Source organism: Bubalus bubalis, chromosome 5, assembly GCF_019923935.1.
Source record: "Bubalus bubalis isolate 160015118507 breed Murrah chromosome 5, NDDB_SH_1, whole genome shotgun sequence".
Taxonomy (NCBI): Eukaryota; Metazoa; Chordata; class Mammalia; order Artiodactyla; family Bovidae; genus Bubalus; species Bubalus bubalis.
Window position 1 is genome coordinate 17,370,444 of NC_059161.1, and position 21,669 is coordinate 17,392,112.

Below are 21,669 nucleotides of genomic sequence, written 5' to 3' on the forward strand. Positions count from 1 at the left end.
CACAGCATGCCAGGCCTCCCTGTCCATCACAAACTCCCGGAGTTCACTCAGACTCACGTCCATCGACTCAGTGATGCCATCCAGCCATCTCTTCCTCTGTCGTCCCCTTCTCCTCCTGTCCCCAATCCCTCCCAGCATCAGGGTCTTTTCCAATGAGTCAACTCTTCCCATGAGGTGGCCAAAGTACTGGAGTTTCAGCTTTAGCATCATTCCTTCCAAAGAACACCCAGGGCTGATCTCCTTTAGAATGGACTGGTTGGATCTCCTTGCAGTCCAAGGGACTCTTAAGAGTCTTCTCCAACACCACAGTTCAAAAGCATCAATTCTTCGGTGCTCAGCTTTCTTCATAGTCCAACTCTCACATCCATACATGACTACTGGAAAAACCATAGCCTTGACTAGATGGACCTTGCATTTCTCAATGATTAACGGTTTATTTCTCCCTACTAAGATGCAAGCTCCAGGAAGACCCCCCACGAGGCATTTGTGTGATGAATCACTGTATCCCAACATCATTCAACTCCCTGCCTGAGGTCACCCAGCAGAACAGCCACAGCTCTGGACTGCCAGCCCTGTGCCCTTTCCAGAGTGCCCAGGCGAGTGAGGGAGCTTGGGCTTTGGGCTCACCCAGCTTTCCTGAGCCTTGGTTTCATCATCAGCAGTATTGTTAGGGGTTGACTGGGTACATATCTCTTGTGAAGCAATGAACAAAGTGCCGGGGACCCAGTCAGTGCTTAATAAATGTTTATTTACCGTTCATTTCCCTTAAGAAGATACGGGATTTGGAACAACATGGTCGGGATGGAACTGGATGCTGTGACCTGAAAGGCCGCAGGCATAGCGGCAGGATGCATACGGCCTCCCTGCCCCCTCCCCGCCCCGGGCTCCTTGGTCTATGGGATTCTGCAGGCAAGGATGCTGGAGTGGGTTGCCATTTCTTCCTCCAGGGATCTTCCCAACCCAGGGATCGACCCCAGGTCTCCTACATTGCAGGCAGATTCTTCACTGTTTGAGCCGCCAGGGAAGCCCGAAGATGCTTCTAGCTCAGGCCGCCGCTGCCGAGTGTGGGCGTGGTCAGCGTTCCCTCCTCTTCCTGTCACTCTCTGGGCTCCGCCCCGCGAGCTCAGTTTCCAGGAGGGGCTGTTTTCCTGCCGGCAACAGTATTTGACGGTTAGATGCCGTCAGAGGAATGACTGAGGACGAGGCATCTACGTTTAGAAGGTAGGATACGCAGAAGGAGGAGAGCTGGGAAAGCTTGAGAAGGTGTTTTCTTTGAAGGATTCCTCGGGCTTTGGGGACTGGAAGTGAAGTGGGTGTGGAATTGGGGGAGAGGAAGGAGCACACGGAGCCAGCCGGCCAGTCCCAGGGGACCCTTTGCACCTAAGCCCTTCTGAGATTTCCAGGGTTCTGTCATAATCCACACATTATTTCTTCAAGGCGTCTCTGTTTATCAGGCTCCTCTGGTCATGTGGGCAAAATGAAACTGAAAGCAGGACTCTCCTTTCGCAGGGCTTTTGTTGAGCTGTTTTTATTTTCTACTCTGATATTTTACTCGGAGTTCTTTTATTATTGTTATTATTATTCTTCCCTGGAGCAGGAAATGGCAACCCAGTACTCTTGCCTGGAAAATTCCACAGACAGAGAAGCCTGGTGGGCTGGCTACAGGCCGTGGAGTCTTACTACTATCTTTTTTTTTTTTTTTTTTTTTTGCATTTCCTCATAAATTAGTCTAAGGTGTGGTGTTCTTAAATGATTGTATTACTTTGAAGTTAGCAGTTGAAGGGAGCGCCTGGAATAAATAAAGGAGCAGAGAAGAAAAGAAGTTTGAACAAACCCTGAATCCTCCAGGTTTCTTTGAGCTTCTTTCTTTCCTTGATCTTTTCCAGCCCACCTCACATTCATTATCGCTAAAGTTGTTTACACAAACATTTGATCCAAAGAGTTCATTGCTGGGTGACTGTGCTTCCGCTGCACATTTGGTTAGCTCTCTGAGGATAGAGGCTTTGAGACTGTCAGGCAGGTGGGACTGCTGAAAAATGGTTGCTTTGTGATTTTTGCAGCAGAAGCAGTTATAAACATTCAGGTAAGTTTGCTGCCCTCTGCTGTCTGAATTGTATCTAAATTGCTCAGATCTGATGGAGGGCTGCTACTTCAGTCGTGTCCGACTCTTAGCAACCCCATGGACTGCAGCCTACCAGGCTCCTCTGTCCATGGGATTTTCCAGGCAAGAGAACTGGAGTGGGGTGCCATTGCCTTCTCCGCCAATGGAGGGCAGCTGGGCTAAACTGACCCCTCATAGGTTCCCTATTTGTGTAGCATGTAAAGCACTGGGTGGGAAGAACAGGGTGTGTTAAAGTTTTTTTTTTCTTTTTTTCATAAAGTGATGTAATTAGCTCTACCATTTATTGAAGGCCTATATTTTACCTTCTCCCTACTTCAGTGCACTTTATATGGGGGACTGTATTTTTTGTCATCCCTATTTGAGGAAACAAAAAATTCAGACTCAATAATCTAAGGTTACACAATTAGGAAGAGTCTAGAGTTACACAATGGCAACCCACTCCAGTACTCTTGCCTGGAAAATCCCATGGGCGGAGGAGCCTGGTAGGCTGCAGTCTATGGGGTCACTAAGAGTCAGACATGACTGAGCGACTTCACTTTTCACTTTCATGCATTGGAGAAGGAAATGGCAACCCACTCCAGTGTTCTTGCCTGGAGAATCCCAGGGACGGGGGAGTCTGGTGGGCTGCCGTCTATGGGGTCGCACAGAGTCGGACACGACTGAAGCGATGCAGCAGCAGCAGAGTTACACAACCAGGGGCCAAACTTAGATCTTGCAGAGGTGGGAGTTCGAGTTCTGTCCCCTACTCCAGGAGTCCCCACCCTCTGGGATCTGATGCCAGATGACTTGAGTTGGAGCTGATGTAATAATAATAGAAATAAAGTGCACAATAAATGTTATGCTCTGAATCATCTCCAAACCCACCCCTTCCCCACCCCCAGTCTGTGGAAAAATTGTCTTCCACAAGACTGGTCCCTGGTGCCCAAAAGTTTGGGGACTTCTGCTTACTCTACACTACTTTGAATAGGAGTGCACACTTTTGCACTTGCAAAGAGCCAGGAATGGACTGAGCATGCTTAACCAGAAATGCAGATTGATGAAAAACACATATTTTCTTATTAAACAAGGGTTCTGGTTTTTTAAAGAGGCCATTTATTTCTAATAAGAGTGTGTTTATATGGCATTGGAAAAAATGTATTAATATAGGTTGAGAATCTTAAAAACAATCATAGCCTTTGGTCATTCAGTTCTTTGAAATCAATTGTAAGAAATCTATTATAAGATCTATCATAAGAAAACAAGATCAGTTCAGTTCAGTCCAGTCGCTCAGTTGTGTCTGACTCTTTGCCACCCCATGAATCGCAGCATGCCAGGCCTCCCTGTCCATCTCCATCTCCTGGAGTTCACTCAAACTCACATCCATCGAGTCGGTGATGCCATTCAGTCATCTCATCCTCTATCGTCCCCTTTTGCTCCTGCCCCCAATCCCTCCCAGCATCAGAGTCTTTTCCAATGAGTCGGCTCTTCACATCATGTGGCCAAAGTATTGGAGCTTCAGCTTCAGCATCAGTCCTTCCAAAGAATATTCAGGACTGAACCCCATGAACAGTATGAAAAGATATATATTTATAATATTCAATAAAAAAAATTCTATAGTAAATGTATTTTGAAAACATTGCTAGTAAAGTTAATTTCTCTAATTCAAATGTTTTCTCACTCTTGTAACACTACAAATTACCTCTCTCATCTCCAGGTGAAAAGTCAGAAGACTGCAAGAGTATTGTGCCTCCTCATACTGGTGGTCTGTAGCCAGACAATTCCTATTTCCCCTGACAGGAGTTTCTAACAGTTCCATGTCTCTTTGATCAAATTCCAAGAAGATAAGTTTTCATTTTCTCAAAGAGAAGGCAAGAAAATTGTAGCCAGTGGTATATACCATCATGGAGACTGAGAGCCATAACAACCCTCAGGAAAGACCCACACCCTCTAATAATGGGAAGGCTTCAATGGAAGACAATCATTCGTTGATTAAAGCTGTTAAAGATGAAGACATTGAGTTGGTCCAGCAATTGCTAGAAAGAGGGGCTGATGTCAATTTCCAGGAAGAATGGGGCTGGTCACCTTTGCATAATGCAGTACAAGTTGATAGAGAAGACATTGTGGATCTTCTGCTTAGTCATGGTGCTGAGCCTTGTCTGCGGAAGAAGAATGGGGCCACTCCCTTCATCATTGCTGGGATTGTGGGAAACGTGAAGTTGCTCAAACTATTACTTCCTAAAGTAACAGATGTCAATGAGTGCGATGTTAATGGCTTCACAGCTTTCATGGAAGCTGCTGTGTATGGCAAAGTCGAAGCCTTAAGGTTCCTGTATAACAACGGAGCAGAGGTGAATTTGCACAGAAAGACAGTGGAGGATCAAGAGAGGGTCAAGAAAGGAGGGGCCACTGCTCTCATGGATGCTGCTAGAAGAGGGCATGTAGATGTCGTAGAGATCCTCCTTCATGAGATGGGGGCAGATGTCAATGCCCGGGACAATAGGGGCAGAAATGCTTTGATCTATGCTCTTCTGAACTCTGATGATGAGAAGGTGAAAGCCATTACTCGCCTTCTGCTGGACTATAAGGTTGATGTCAATGTGAGGGGGGAAGGAAGGAAGACGCCGCTGATCTTGGCAGTGGAAAAGAAGAACCTGGATCTGGTGCAGATGCTTCTGGAACAAACAGCTATAGAGATTAATGACACAGACAGCGAGGGTAAAACAGCACTGCTGCTTGCTGTCGAGCTCAAGCTGAAGGAAATTGCCCAGTTGCTGTGTCGCAAAGGAGCCAGCACAAAATGCGGGGACCTCGTTGCAATAGCGAAGCGCAATTATGACCCTGACCTTGCAAAGTTCCTTCGCCAGCATGGAGCCGTAGAAGACGTTTGCCCTCCTGCTAAAGCCTGGAAGCCTCAGAGCTCACGTTGGGGGGAGGCCCTGAAACATCTTCACAGGATATACCGCCCTATGATAGGCAAACTCAAGATCTTTATTGATGAAGAATATAAAATTGCTGACACTTCCCAAGGGGGCATCTACCTGGGGTTATATGAGGAACAAGAGGTAGATGTGAAGCGGTTCCCTAAAGGCAGCACACGGGGACAAAATGAAGTCTCTTGTTTGCAGAGCAGCCGAGCCAACAGTCACGTGGTGACATTCTATGGCAGTGAGAGCGACGGGGCCTGTCTGTATGTGTGCCTTGCCCTGTGTGAGCACACGCTGGAGAAGCACTTGGCCGACCGCAGAGGAGAGGCTGTGCAAAACAAGGAAGATGAATTTGCCCGCAACATCCTCTCATCTCTGTTTAAGGCTGTTGAGGAACTACACCTGTCTGGATACACTCATCAGGATCTGCAACCGCAGAACATCTTAATAGGTGAGTCCCCAGTCTTCTCCAGAAATGTAGGGTCTTTATTTATCAGAGGAACAGCTTTTCATGGCAGAATAGGAAAGAACTAGAGTCAGTGTGAATTGTTCAATTTGAGGATGAATGTAGCAAATCCATAGATACAGTGCGGTTTCTCCTGCTACCAGGTAGAACCTGTATTATTCCGTGTGGAGGTGAAGGAAGCTCATGGAATACCAGGCTAAGCTTATGCTGCCCTTGGCAAATACAATTATGAATGTGGGTCTTGGATGGAGCCAACTCCAAGTTCGAATTCTTAGAATAGTCTGCAAGTAGTAGAATCTGGAAAGTGTGTTCCTTCAGACAAGGTGGCAGCTAACGGTGAATGTTGTGTGTGTGCTCAGTTACTGTGAAACTTAACGGCAAAACTGAGGTCAAACTTGGGATCCAGGATAAGATGTGACACAAATGAAACACACTGCAAGCAGGCTGAACAAGTCAGTGTGCACGCTTGTAAACCAAGACCATACACTAAAGCAATGTTCAAGGAAACAAGCAGAGCTGAGTATAAAGTCCCAGGAGACAAGGTAGTGCAGAAGTAAGAGCCTCGGCTTGGCCTTCCTTGGTGGTCCAGTGGTTGAGAACCCGCCTGCCAATGCAGGGACACATGTTCGATCCCTGGTCCGGGAAGATTCCACATGTCGCCAGGCAACTACACCCATGTGCCACAACTACTGAAGCCCTTACTCAAGAGCCTGTACTCCACAGCAGGAGAAGTCACCGAAACGAGAAGCCCATGAACCAAAACTAGGGAGTAACTGCTGCTGTCCACAGCTAGAGAAAGCCATCTTGCAGCAATGAAGACCCAGTGCAGCCAAACATAAATAATAATTTAGAAAGATCCTCAGCTTCAGCCAGGTTTAGGGAGCCTTGCAGCCTAGTCCCACCACTTTGTAGTTTTGTAACCTCAAGCAAGTTGCTTAATTCTGTGAGTGTTGGTTTCCTCACTTGGGACTGATAATACCTCCTTCATAAGGTTGTTACAAAGTCTAAGTGCCGTGTGTCAAATGGACAAGTCACCTGTACATGGTATGTGCCCACTAAAGGCCAGGTACTTGTCTAGAGGGCTAAGGCGGAAGTGGATACCTAACCTACAGATATGCACTAGTTTAAACTTGGTGTAAGGGACCAGGGCAAAAAGAAGGTATGGGCATTTAGAGGCAGAGAGCAGTATATAAGGTACTGGAAGAGAGAAATGGGTACACATAAGATCTGGCTTTAGTTTGAGGACATGTGCTCATGCCATTCCTTCCTGGTTTTAAGCAGCTTTGCTGAGGAGATGGACAAGGGCCAGAAGTATGTACAACTCTACCTGGTGAGAGAGTCTTTGAGGTTCATTCAGGGGTGAGGACCTTCCCAATTCTATCTGCCGATCTTGATGCGAAAGGGTCACACATCATGTTCTAAAGAAAAATAATCTCTGACTACCTATTCTTCAAAATTTCTAGCACCATTTCTTCCATACCTAAGCGTGAACAATAAAGAATCGATTATATTTCTGCATCAAGGTGGTGAACCTAGCACATACTTCAGACTCTTCCCTGTATTAAATTCTTCAAATGATGGGAAAATATTTTTAAGTGAATTTGTAATTAAAATCAACATTAAAAAAAGAATTCTTAGAGGACAAAATCCTTGAGGAATCTTGGAGAGACTAAACATAGATAGGATGGGATTGAAGAATAGCATAGGAGCCCAGGACAAAGTCAGAAAGCCACAGAAAAACATCCCTCATGAAAGTGGGAAGAGTACAGAAAAGCACCACTCAAAAGTGATGGAAGCCAGAAATGAGAGAACCAAGGACCAGAGAGCAGGCAGATTGCTACCTCAGTAGAAATTAGGAAGATCAAACCCTGGGCTTCCCCTCTCCCCTAGGGACCAAGCATCTATAACAGGCCTTTTTGCCTGCAGACAAGGGGACTGCTTGAGACATTGAGTCACTGATGATTTTAAGAGAAACACTCAAATATGTTCCTTTATATGGCTGGGAAATATTCCATATATTACATATATATGTACCACAACTTCTTTATCCATTCATCTGTCGGTGGACATTAGGTTGCTTCCATGTCCAAGCTACTGTAAATAGTGCTGTGATGAACTTTGGGGTATATGTGTCTTTTTCAGTTATTGTTTCCTCAGGGTATGTGTCCTGTAGTGGGATTAATGGGTTATATGGTAGTTTTATTTCTAGTTTTTAAAGGAATCTCCATACTGTTCTCCATTGTTGGTGTATCAATTTACATTCCCACCAACAGTGCAAGAGGATTCCCTTTCCTCCACACGCTCTTCAGCATTTATTGTTTGAAGTGGGGGGTGGGGGGTGGGGGGTGGGTGGCAGGGAGAGGGTGGGACGAATTGAGAGAGTAGCACATAACATTACCATGAATAAAATAGATAGCTAATGCAAAGTTTCTGTATAACACAGGGAGCTCAACACAGTGCTCTGTGACAAGCTAGAGGGGCAGATGGGATAAGATTCAAGAGGAAGGGATATAGGTATACTTATGACTGATTCACATTGTTTTATGGCAGAAGCCAACACAATAGTGTAAAGCAATTATCTTCCAATTAACAATAAATTAAAAAACTCATAAGAATTCAGAAAAAAAAAGAGAGAAACAAAGAGCTGTTATACACACAGGCTATCTGCCAAAGCAACTATTAAGTGGCATGGCCCACTTACCCCAGAGCTTCACTGAAAAAAAAGCAAAGCAGAAGATCTGACAGTGCTCTCATCCCTCCTCTGTGTTGGATGGCATTAACAGAAGCAACTCACAGGATGTCAGGGAGTTTCAACTGCAATGTAAAACATACAGTCAAAAATCACCTAAGAGTTGCTGGTAGACTTCCCTGGTGGTTCTAGTGGTTGGGACTCCCTGCTTCCAATGCAGGGGCCCTGGGTTCCATTCCTGGTTGGGGAACTAAAATCCCACATGCCACACAATGTGGCAAAAAAAAAAAAAAAGTTATAAGAGTTGCTGATACTGAAAGGTTGTTGCTGAACCACGAAAGACGCCAGGATTCTTGGCCTCCAGAGGAGAAGAATTCAATCCAGGGCCAGTGACAAGGCTTGATCACTCAGAGCTTTTGTGTAATAAAGCTTTATTAAAGTATAAGAGATAGAGAAAGCTTCTGACATAGAGATCAGCAGGGGGCAGGAGTGCCCCCCTGCTAGTCTTTAGCCAGATTTTATATAGCTACTAGAATTCTGCTAATTAGAGAAAGGAAATGTCTCAAAACTCAGAGACTGGCACCAGGCCCCTCACCCACAACACACATTTTGAGATAACGTTGGCATCAGGTGAGTCATCCCGGGTTATAAAACAATTGACATGAATCTTGAAGAAAGGCAGGTTTCCAAGTAAATATAGAGTTTCATTAACATAGATTAGGGGAACAATGTGTGAGTAAAACATACTGTTTTGTCAAGTGGGTTCTGAGTCTTAGGCGGAACTGACTTGAAGACAGAGTCTAGGGTAAATACATAGTTCATTAACATAGCTTAAGACAAATGTTTCCATAAGAAAAATGCATGGGTTAGGTCAAGGTTTGAGAAAAGTTAAGTTCAGAAATGCTGGGCTGGATGAAGCACAAGCTGGAATCAAGATTGCCAGGAGAAATATCAATAACCTCAGATATGCAAATGACACCACCCTTATGGCAGAAAGTGAAGAAGAACTAAAGAGCCTCTTGATGAAAGTGAAAGAGGAGAATGAAGAAGTTGGCTTAAAGCTCAATATTCAGAAAACTAAAATCATGGCATCTGGTCCCATCACTTCATAGCAAATAGATGGGGAAACAGTGGAAACAGTGGCTGACTTTATTTTTCTGGGCTCCAAAATCACTGCAGATGGTGACTGCAGCCATGAAATTAAAAGGCACTTGCTCCTTGGAAGAAAAGTTATGACCAACCTAGACAGCATTTTAAAAAGCAGAGACATTACTTTGCCAACAAAGATCCGTCTAGTCAAGGCTATGGTTTTTCCAGTGGTCATATATGGATGTGAGAGTTGGACTATAAAGAAAGCTGAGCACTGAAGAATTGATACTTTTGAACTGTGGTGTTGGAGAAGACTCTTGAGAGTCCCTTGGACTGCAAGGAGAGCCAACCGGTCCATCCCGAAGGAAATCAGTCCTGAATATTCATTAGATGGACTGATGCTGAAGCTCAGATCAGATCAGATCAGTCACTCAGTCGTGTCCGACTCTTTGTGACCCCATGAATCGCAGCACGCCAGGCCTCCCTGTCCATCACCAACTCCTGGAGTTCACTCAGACTCATGTCCATCGAGTCAGTGATGCCATCCAGCCATCTCATCCTCTGTCGTCCCCTTCTCCTCTTGTCCCCAATCCCTCCCAGCATCAAAGTCTTTTCCAATGAGTCAACTCTTCGCATGAGGTGGCCAAAGTGCTAGAGTTTCAGCTTTAGCATCATTCCTTCCAAAGAAATCCCAGGACTGATCTCCTTCAGAATGGACTGGTTGGATCTCCTTGCAGTCCAAGGGACTCTCAAGAGTCTTCTCCAACACCACAGTTCAAAAGCATCAATTTTTCAGTGCTCAGCCTTCTTCACAGTCCAACTTTCACATCCATACATGACCACAGGAAAAACCATAGCCTTGACTAGACGGACCTTTGTTGGCAAAGTAATGTCTCTGCTTTTGAATATGCTATCTAGGTTGGTCATAACTTTCCTTCCAAGGAGTAAGCATCTTTTAATTTCATGGCTGCAGTCACCATCTGCAGTGATTTTGGAGCCCAGAAAAATAAAGTCTGACACTGTTTCCATTGTTTCCCCATCTATTTCCCATGAAGTGATGGGACCAGAAGCCATGATCTTCGTTTTCTGAATGTTGAGCTTTAAGCCAACTTTTTCACTCTCCACTTTCACCTTCATCAAGAGGCTTTTTAGTTCCTCTAAAATGCTGAAGCTGAAGCTCCAATACTTTGGCCACCTGATGCGAAGAACTGACTCATTTGAAAAGTCCCTGATGTTGGGAAAGATTGAAGGTGGGAGGAGAAGGGGACGACAGAGGATGAGATGGTTGGATGGCATCACCGGCTCAATGGATATGCTGCTGCTGCTACTAAGAGTCGTGTCCGACTCTGTGTGACCCCATAGACGGCAGCCCACCAGGCTCGCCCGTCCCTGGGATTCTCCAGGCAAGAACACTGGAGTGGGTTGCCATTTCCTTCTCCAATGCATGAAAGTGAAAAGTGAGAGGGAAGGTGCTGCAGTCCATGGGGTCTCAAAGAGTCGGACACGACTGAGCGACTGAACTGAACTGAAGTTCAGGTGGAGTTACATGTCATCATGGCAACACAGAATTTTAAGAGAAACCTGTTTTAAAATTTGTATAGAGAAGGGGGAAAAAATCTTAACATTTGTAGTTTGTTTCCTCCTGCCACTTAGAGAGATAAAAAATGTCTGATGCTTGCAGCCTATTTCCTCCGTTTGGAAACCCCTGACCCTCCTGCCTGTTACCCTCTCAATACCATGAAAGAGAGGCATGAAACAGGAGAATTTTTACCCAAAGAAACCTAACTATAACCAAGTGTATAACTTTCCCATGGCTGTGGAAAGAAATTGTCACAAACTTGGTGCCTTAAAACAATAGGAATTTAACCTCCCATGGTTCTGGAGGCCAGAAGTGTGAAACAAGTTCCACTGCTGCAAAGTCAGGTGTCAACAGGGCCAAAGTCCCTCTTGATGCTGTATACAGAAACTGGGCGTAAGCTTTAAAATCTTTATAGCACTTTAACAATGTCTGTTGAAACTAAAAATAAAAAATTGGGCTCAGATGGTAAAGAAACTGCCTGTGATGCAGGAGACATGGGTTCAATTGCTGTATCGGGAGGAATCCCCTGGAGAAGGAAATGACACCCCACTCCAGTATTTTCGCCTGGAAAACCCCATGGACAGAGGAGCCTTGATGGGCTACAATCCATGGGATCACAGAGTCAGACAGGACTGAGTGACTAACACTTTCACTTTTCATGGGAAAAAAAAATCAAATGCTAGAAGAGATGTGAAGTGTTCATTAAACACTTTCAAATTTCTGTAGCAGAAAACACCAAGTGGCTTAAATAAGTGAAGGGAATTATTGAAATAATTGAAAACAGTCTATGATTTATGATGTGGACCCCGTCTGCTCCTTATTCTCCATGCATTCCTATCTGGAATTCTCTCTTCCCTTTCTTCCCCATTCCACTCACCTATCCAATTTCTACTGATCTTTTCTCTCTAGGCATCTCTTCCTTTTTTTTTTTTTGGCCTCACCCTGAGGCTTGTGGGATCTTAGTTCCCTGACCAGGGATTGAACCCATGCCCCTTACACTGGAAGTGTGGGGTCCTAACCACTGGGTCTCCAGGAAATTCCCTAGGCATCTCTTCCTTAAATAAAACTTCCCCCTCTCTATGCAGCCATGTAGCTCTTCTCATGGTACACTTTTAGGGCATCCTGAACTTTTGGCTAGCATTTTCAAAACTGCAATTAATGTTTAGCCATGTATTTATCCCTTTACTATTGGTCTCCTTGCCCAGAGACTCTACACTCTGTAGAGCAAGGACTGTGTTCTCCTTCCTTGCCATCATTTTTTCTCTCATGAGACATTTGTTGAACAATTTGATGGGTTCATTTTTGTTAGACTCTGGATTTCCCTACAATGCTGAGGTCCAAATTCATAACGAAAGGGCTCTGAGTACACAGTTGCATGGGCTGGTATCTGCGGTTACCCAGCCTTCCTTCTCAGACTCCTTTAAGCCACCTCTTTGAGGACAAATCACCTTTCACTCTGTTCCCCACCTCTCTTATCCCTGTTTCTGAGGACTCAGTGGCTTCCTTCAAGGGAGGAAGATGCTGAAGCGGGGAGGGAGGCAACGACTCATTAGAAGCACGTGGTTGACTCGTGGTCACAGATGACAATGTCATAGTGGGCAGTGGCGAGTGGGCTTGATTTGGTGGAATGCTATGCTAAGGTGGTGTTGGATTTGGACCCTTCGGCTCTAAGGTCCAGTTTTTCTTCAGCTATAGGACGTAACCTTAACTCCTGCCAGCAGCTTCTTTACAAATCTGTGCTCTTTGACCCCAGGAATTGCATGAAGGGGGAGCTGGCTGTACTTATCCTCATGCTTCCCCAACCCATGGCTTGGGATGAGTAAAATGTAAATCTTGCTCTTGGCAGATACCAGTAGGTCAAAGAACTCAGTGCACATGACTGTTTTGAAAAGTAAACAGGGCAGATATGAGCTCATCATTGTCTTCCTCAGCGATGATGGATTGTACATTGAGTTACAGATTTATGTAAACTAATTCTAACATGGGGATTGAGGATTTTCTTTTTTAAAAATGTATTTATATATTTTTAATTGAAGGATAATTGCTTTACAGTATTGTGTTTGTTTCTGCCAAACGTCAACAAGAATCAGCCACAGTATACATGTCCCTTCCCTTTTGAACCTCCCACCCACCTTCCACCCTCTAGGTTGTTACAGAGCCCCAGTTTGAGTTCCCTGAGTCATACAGCAAATTCCCATTGGCTATCTATTTTACATATGGTAATGTAAGTTTCCATGTTATCCTCTCCATACATCCCGCCCAAGAATAAGCAATTTCAATGCATCTCCACAAACTCTCCTTTAGATTCCAAGAATGGTGCTTGCCTGGCAGATTTTGATCAAAGCATCAAGTGGACTGGAGATCCACAGGAAATCAAGAGAGATCTAGAGGTAATTTCTAGAAACAGTTTTCTTTTCCGTCTCTCTACTTCCTTATTCGTTCATTATCTTACTTCCTGTGGCTGATTAAAGGACATTCCTATTTTGCCTAGGAAAGAAAGAAGTTTCAAGGCATTTCCCTGGTATGATGGCCCTCACTCCCTTGCAGACAACAGCATCTCTCTGGGTGGGTGTGGAGTTGGTCCTTGCTGTGACCGTTTCTGTATCTCTTTGGATGTCTCTTTACCCTCACAGGCTAAATAGCAAATACATTGAGCATGCCACATTTCTTGAGGAATTACCTCCAGGAGATTTCTCCAGAATAATTCCACAATTCCTGTAGGAGGTATTTGCTGCCTGAAGACAAAGTAAATGAGATTTCTTTTCCCACTCTATTCAAATGCATGTGCTAAACTCCTAGGAGGGCCAGATACTAAGGCCCTCTGAAGCACATGGGAATGATGGGATTGATCCCCAGCTCAAAAGAGACTATATTTGGTCCCACAGGTTAAGATCCTAAATAACTGTTTCCCCAGAGAGGAGACAAAGCAGGAGACATATAGCCTCTGTAGACCACAGCTCCTGGATAGACTCTGAGCCATTAGGGCAGCTGGCCCCTGGAGTTCTCCAGGGTGCTGAACTTCCAACCCAATTGGTAAGAGTTCTCCATCCATGCCTGGCCTTTCTGGCTCAGCGGCTCCAGCTTTGAGCTCCTTCCCTGACTGGTGTCTTTCTTAATGCAGAAGTTCCTGTGCTGGTCTCCTCCCTAGTCTTTCTTCCCTGCTGTGTCCTGACTCCTGGGGTGTTCACTGTGTTCTTCTGGACCTGGTCTGGCTCTTTAATGTCCTGCCTGACACAGGCCCAACCCAAAGTCCCTGTTCCTAGCCAGACTCTGAGCAACCCCCTCCCCTTGTTTAAAACCCTCTCCCTTTCCCTGGTTTATCTAAAAATTCTATCTGTACTTTGAGGTCTAGCTCAAATTCCTCTTCCTCTACACAGTCTGCTCTGACAGCTCTGGCCTGGGATTATCTTTTGCTCCTTATAAACCTAAACTACACTTTCTTGAAGAGTTATCCATGCCCAAGCCCATACCCAACCTGTGGGCTCCTTGAGATTCTACCCATTTTCCATTTGCTCATAGCCTGTGCCCCACCCTCCAAAGTTCCCCAAATAGAGTGCTAATTCATAAGCACTTTTGACTTGATTTATGGGCTTCCCTGGTGGCTTAGATAGTAAAGAATCTGCCTACAATGCAGGAGACCTGGGTTTGATCCCTGGGTGGGGAAGATCCCCTGGAGAAGGGAATGGCAACCCACTCCAGTATTCTTTCCTGGAGAATCCCATGGACAGAGGAGCCTGGTGGGCTACAGTGCATGGGGTTGCAAAGAGTCAGAAATGACTGAATGACTTTCATTCACTCATGGCTTCTGTGCAGGCCCTGGGATTGCTGGTCCTGTATGTGGTAAACAAGGGAAGCATTTCTTTTGAGATGCTGAAGGATCTAAGAACTGAAGAGTTGATTGAGCGTTCTCCAGATGAGGAAACTCGGGACCTCATTCAGCATCTGTTAGTCCCTGGGGACAATGTGAAGGGCTATCTGAATGGCCTGCTGGCTCATCCCTTCTTTTGGAGTTGGGAGAGGTAAGGAAAACAGTGTATATTACAGGCCTCTAGGATGGAGATGGTGAGTGTATTAGTCAGGGCTCTTTATATTGGGTTGGCCAAAAAGTTTATTTGAGTTTTTCCATAAGATGTTACTACAGAAGAACCACAAAGAACTTTTCAACCAACCCAATATATATACAAAATAAGGAAATGCCTCATGCAATACTGGGGCTGAGAAGTTCCACCATCTGCCCTCTTGAAGCTGGTGATCCAGGAAAGTCAGTTGTATAATTTAGTCTGAATTCGAAAACATGGGAACCAGAAGAGCTGAGGATGCAGATTCTAGTAAAGGTCTGAAGGCCTGAGAACTTGGAGAACTGAGGGAAGGAGTAGAACTATGTCCCAGCCAAAGTGATCAGCAGGGAGGGGGCAAATTTCCCCTTTCATTCTGTTCAGGCCACCCATAGATTGGATGATGCCCACTCGCACTGGGAAGGGCTGTCTGCTTCACTGGTTCAAATGCTAATCTCCTCTGGAAACATCCCCACAGACACACCGAGTAATATTTAATCTGAGTGCTGTGTGTGTGGTTGGTGAAATTAACAGATGAAATTAACCATCATGGTGAGGTGGGCAGGAGTCAGGCTGGGAATCAGCAGACCCAGGCTTTTCTCTCAGCTTGGAATTTCCTGGGAGGATGTCATCGGAGGAGTGACTTAACTTCTCTGGATCTGATTTTCTCCACTGAAGAATAGAAAAATGATTCGGGCAAAAAAGAGACAGCGAGAGCTTTCCTATTGTGCAGATTGTTTAGAAACATGCTTGTATTACTCTTATCAAATGCCAAAATCTAATAGTTTTCTCTTTCTGGGAAAAGTGGGAAGGGTGGAATGATCATGATCATTCTGTCATTCTTAGCCGCTACCGGACCCTCCGGGATGTGGGAAACGAATCTGACGTGAAAACACGAAATACTAATGGCAAGATCCTCCAGCTTCTGCAACCTGAAACATCTGAACTTCCAAGTTTTTCCCAGTGGACAAAAAAGGTATGAACAACTCCTATGGTCTGGGAGTTATTCCAGGAATAAGAATCTGTGTCGTGTGTTATGTTGGTTTTCCTAATTTTTTTTATACTATGAGCCTGGTTCAGTCAAGGGGTAAGAGGGCTTTTCCTTGCCCTCCTCCCATCCCCGACCCCCTCAGCTCTTCTGGGTCTCTGCTCTAGGCGAGGTCCTCCTGAGATACTCACCTAGGCTCCTCTTTAGGATGGACTTGTCACAGCCCAAAAGCCTTTTCCTCTTCTGTGACTCTTTCTCTCAGGCCTTATTTTCCGAGTGAGGTCTATTTCCACTGTGACACGAGCAGCTGATTAAATAGAGTTTAGTCCAAGGGAGGTACTTCCACAGGGGCATTTCCATCCAGGGAGCCTGGCTGCCTCTGATGCCGGTGAATAGCCCAGCATTGAGCATCCACACACTCACACCTACTTTCTGGATGAGAAAACAGAGAAACAAAAAACAATCATCTTTCAAATTCCTTCTCTTCCAGAGAAGGTCCACCCAACTTGAACTCAATATAGTGGAACATGGGCTTCCCAGGTGGCACTAATAGTAAAGAACCCGCCTGCCAATGCAGGAGAAACAAGGGACGTGGATTTGATCCCTGGGTTGGGAAGATCCTCTGAAGGAAGGCATGGCAACCCACTTCAATATTCTTGCCTGGAGAATCCCATGGACAGAGGAGCCTGGCAGGCTACCGTCCATAGGGTCGTACAGAGTCAGACATGACTGAAGCAACTTAGCACACATGTACTTATGGTGGAGCATAATAATTAATCACTCATTCAGTCTAATTGGCACCATCAGAACTTTCACTATTATTAATTAGAAGACATCTGTCAAATACAAGTATGTGTTAGGACCACATGAGGTCATGGATATACAAAACAGAGTATAGCATCCAAGTGGGGCTGAGACACCTACAGAAGGGATGGCTGTGGGATACATGCTGAGTACCCCTGAGACATAAGCAGAGCATTATGGGAAAATCCATAACTCCCGTCTTTGAGTGGGACCAACATCTTTCATATCTTGGGCTTGATATAGGGCTCTGCTTCTCCCATACCTCCTCGTTTCTGGGTCTCATTTTGCTTTCCTTCCCTTGTCTGCCTCTAGACCACACGTCACACTCGTAATTGCTGGCTTAATCTGTCTTTCCCGCTGCCCAGTAAGTTCTGCAAGGAACTGATGGTACCACCCAGGCAGCCTTCTAGTCACCAGTTACTCTTCCTAAGGGACCCTCTGGCTTCATGGTTGTTGCATCTTATTCTCTTACTCCAAACTATTTCTAAATATCAGAACTATCTACAAAGAGTGTGAGCACAAATAGCCAGTGGAAATTTGCTGTATGATGCAGGGAGCTCCAACCAGGTGCTCTGTGACAACCTAGAGGGGTCGGAAGGGGTGGAGATGGGAGGGAGGTTCAAGAAGGAGGGGACATATGTATATACTTATGGCTGATTCATGTTGCTATATGGCAGAAACTAACACAATATTATAAAGCAATCATCCTCCAATTAAAAAATAGAAAAATAAATGAAAAAAAAAGTGAGAGCACAAAGAAGAAGGCATTACTAATATGAGAGCAGCTGTCCTGGGACACCTAGGAACAAGGAGAAACATGTAACCTTTGGAACCATAACTACAAACAAAACAAAGAACAGCCACACTCACTACGGCAACGGCTGCAAGGCCTGGTCTCAGTCAGGACAACCCTCCTTAAAGAGGCAATGTAATCAGGTTTGAATTTAGAAAGGTGGCTGCAGGATAGCAGTACTGTATAGTATAATGAGCCAGTTTCCTCATGTAGTAGCCAACGATTTCCTAAACCGTGTTTTACTGTAGTTAATTTCTATGAAAATAATTCTCTTGGAAAATAGATACACAAATTTAAAGTTATCTATGGTCCCACATCCAAATACACCCGCAATTAGCACTATGGTGCACCGTGTTTACTTCCATTCTTTTCTATTAATTTGCCTTTATTAATTAGTAGTAATTTTGGCCTATAGTCAAATTTGTATTCTGCCTTTTTGTGTTAACATTCTATCAGGATTTATTTTGTATTGTTACCACATTTTTGTGTAATTTTTTTTTTTAGGTTGACAAATCTGTGATGGAAAAAATGAATGTGTTTTATAAAAAAGGGAATACCTATCAGAACACTGTAGGTGACCTGCTGAAGTTCATCCGGAATTTGGGAGAGCACATTAATGAACAAAAGAATATAGAGTAAGAACTGTTTTCGCTCTTATAAGTCATATATGAGACGAGAATAATTTAAAAATTCAGGTTCTAAGTTTACATCTGCTATTGGATGGAAAGAAGAAAACTTATTTTGATGAAGGGAAAGTCATTCCTCCCTTCTGTTTGGGAAAGGCCCACCACAAGGGTCTTATAGTCAATGATGGACATTCCCATCAGGTTCTTGTCTTCGTTTTCAGTTTTTGTTGAGCCTGCTTGAACAGAAGGTCAGTGACTCTAATGAGAAGGGACACAGGAGACTCGGTGGCTGGGTAAAACAAATGTACATTGTAGGTGTAGCCCCATGTTAATTCAGTTAGCTTTTGCTCCCAAAAACCTCAGTTGCAGACTCACCCAAAGTCTGCAGTTTTCAGGGCTCTTTTGGATTTCAGCATTGTAGATAAGAGATTGTAGAACTGTATTATCTCCATTTTATGGATAATAAAACTGAGGTGCAAAAAAACTGAAGTTGCCGAAATTTACTGTTAGACGAACAGTCAGGAGATGAATCTTGCTCTGTCAGATTCCAAAGTCTTTATTTATTCTGCTATAGACACCAGGGGAGCAAAAAGAATCTCCAGGGCCATCTGCTGTAAAAGGGAGGATGCAGAGTTTGGGGCAAGCATATCAAAATATTTCTGTTTCATTTCAGGATGAAGTCAAAAATTGGAGAGCCTTCCCAGTATTTTCAGGAGAAATTTCCAGATCTGGTCATGTATGTCTATAAGAGACTACAGAACACAGAATATGCAAAGCATTTTCCAAAAAATCTCAACCTGAACAAAGCCGACGTGTGATGGAATTGGTGGTGGTGAGCAGGCTGGCCAGCCCTAGTGCCTTTTGAATTCAGGGAGGTACAATTTTGCTGTGTAAGTCATAACTCTCTGGGCCTCTTGATTTTTTATTTTTATTTTTTGGCCATGCCATGCAGCACGTGGGATCTTGTTTCCCCCACCAGGGACTGAACCTGGGCCCTCTGCAATGGAAGTGTGGAGTCCCAGCCGCTGGACCACCAGGGAATTCCCTGGGCCTCTTGACTAACCTGGTTGCTTGTGAGTGATGAATTGGATAGCCGATGTGTCAGTTCCTGGTGCGGTGCTCCACATTCTCCACATTCACGACAACAAAAAGCCTATGCTCAAACTACTTTGGTCCTTAGTAAAGCTTAGTGGCAGGAGCTGAGAGGGCATCCTGCTGAGATGGCATCCTCTTGCCAATTGCACCGAAGGAGTGAGTTCCTGGACCCCTAATGCTTTATTTTTACATCAATTATCTCATGTAATTCTTCCAACGACCTTGCAAGATAGGATTAATGTCCCCATTTAGGAACTGAAGAGCCCGACAGACTCAGGGAGTTTGAACAACTTGACCCAGCTTATATAGCCTGCACAGAGTGCCATATAAACGGATGTGGAGTTATTGTTAACTCTCACTCGGTCACCTTAGAACGTAATGACTAGCTCAGAGCTCTTCTGCATGAGACCCAAAAAAAATAGGTCAAAGGGACTCTAAGTGGTTCATTCGTTCCATTCATTCATTCATTAATATTTGTTGAGCACTAACTAGTATGTCTAAGCACCAATTATAAGAACCACGTTCCTTCTAGAATCACCTGTGCTGGTTTCCTATGGCCTAAGGCAGTATTTTTGAACTGTTGACATATTTTTGAACTGTTGACAATCTTGCCCTTCAGGGGCCATTTGGCAGTTAAAATGGCTGTCCGAGCAGAGGGTAGGGGGTGGTACTGGCGTTCTAGTAGATAGATGTCAGGGATGCTGCTGAATGCTCTATGATATGCGCAGGACAGCACCCGCCAAACAGAATGATCCAGCCTAAAATATCAGTGGCTCTGAGGATGAGAAACTCTGCCTTAAGAGGCCGTGACACCTCTGAGCTGGCTGGGAGCCCAGGACTGTGGAGTGTGTGGCCCACCTCACAAAGGAGTGACCAGAGTTTGATGTCTTGCTTTAGGATCTGTAATGAGACAGCACCTCCCCAGGAAGTCCTCTGAAGCCCCTCACTTTCCACACCCGAGTCTGAGTGTCCTATCTGCTCCCTAGCACCTACAGCCACCCCAGAGCATGCTTCTCTCCACCCAGAGCATGGTTCTTCCTCTCTGGAATCTAAGCTCCTCAGGGCCCGTGATATATTGGTGTGTGTCATTACAGCCTAGCAAAATGTCTGCCACATGGCAATGATCAATAATTATTCATTGAAGAATGAACGATCCATCTTATAGATGAGTAATATTTGTAGATGACATTTTGATGGTGTTTTATAATTTATAAATGACACCTGCATATTTTATCTTTTAGTTTTAAAAATAACCCTGTAAGCTAAGTGTTATGATCCTCATTTCGCAGATGAGGAAACTAAGCTTAGAGACAGATTGATTTACTCTAATGCATAGGAAATGTGACTGTCTTGATTTGAAAGGATTTTTCTGGCATGAAGTCTGATTTCTTTCCATTTATCCTCACTGGCCTGATGTGCTACGGTTCATGGGGTCACAAAGAGTTGGACACGACTGAGCGACTGAACTGAACTGAACTGAATCCTCACTGTGGTGGTGAAGATGAAACTTTGTAATGAGAAGAGCTGGGGAAGAACATGTCTCTTAGGTTCTTTTTAAAAAAGGGGGTGGGGACTTCCCTGGTGGTCCAGTGGTTAAGAACCTGCCTGCCAATGCTGGGAACAGGGCTTTGATCCCTGGGCCAGGAAGATTCCGCAAGCCGAGGGGCCACTAAGCCCCTCGTTGTTGTGTCGCACAGCTACCGAGCCTGTGCTCCAAAGCCCATGCCATAACTAGAGAAAGCCCACAGCACTGAAGATCCAGCACGGCCACAAATAAACAGATAAATAAAAATTTAAAAATACATACATAAAAAGAAGGCGGTCTCTGTATAGCTCAGGGAACTCTACTCAGTGCTCTGTGGTGATCTAAATGGGAAGGAAGTCCAAGGAAGAGGGGATATATGTGTATACATATAGCTGACCCACTTTGCTGTACAGTAGAAACTAACACAACACTATAAGGCAACTGTATACCAATAAAAAGAAATAAAAAGGAGATGGAATCGACTTCCCTGGTTGTCCAGTGGTTAAAACTCTGCTTCCAATGCAGGGGGCACAGGTTTGATCCCTGGTCAGGGAACTAACTGGCACCTCAAGCAGAGGTGCCAGTTACACAGAGATGAGGGGAGCTTGCCTGCCTAGAATGCGCTAAACAACTGTGCATGCCTCATGGCACAGCCAACGGATAAATTAAAAAATATTAAAAGAAGATGGTCTAAAACAGGTGTTATGGAATGAAATTAACAAGTGCTGGAAGAAACTTAAGACTTCTCTTTAAGGATTCAGGAGCAGTAGTTTTCAGTTTTAAAAGTAAGATTTGATTTTCTGATTTGTAGTGAGTACCTAGATATGACAATCAAATGTCCATTAGTAAAATTCAGTAAAACTTTGAATTATCTGAATGTCTGATTTTCTGAGTGACATTTCCTCTTTAGAGAGTGGTGATATCTATAGTAGGAA

The 21,669-nt window shown here is 44.5% G+C and overlaps 1 protein-coding gene across 1 annotated transcript; it reads left to right on the forward strand.

The window, feature by feature from the left end:
* The first annotated feature begins 1,082 nt into the window (after window positions 1–1,082).
* On the forward strand, window positions 1,083–21,013 carry RNASEL (ribonuclease L). The gene is made up of 7 exons (XM_006048615.4): window positions 1,083–1,221; window positions 3,816–5,476; window positions 13,153–13,238; window positions 14,662–14,867; window positions 15,750–15,879; window positions 17,993–18,123; window positions 18,788–21,013. The coding sequence occupies exons 2-7, from the start codon at window positions 4,003–4,005 to the stop codon at window positions 18,930–18,932; spliced, it is 2,172 nt and encodes a 723-aa protein (XP_006048677.4). The 5' UTR covers window positions 1,083–1,221; window positions 3,816–4,002; the 3' UTR covers window positions 18,933–21,013.
* Window positions 21,014–21,669: the final 656 nt, after the last annotated feature.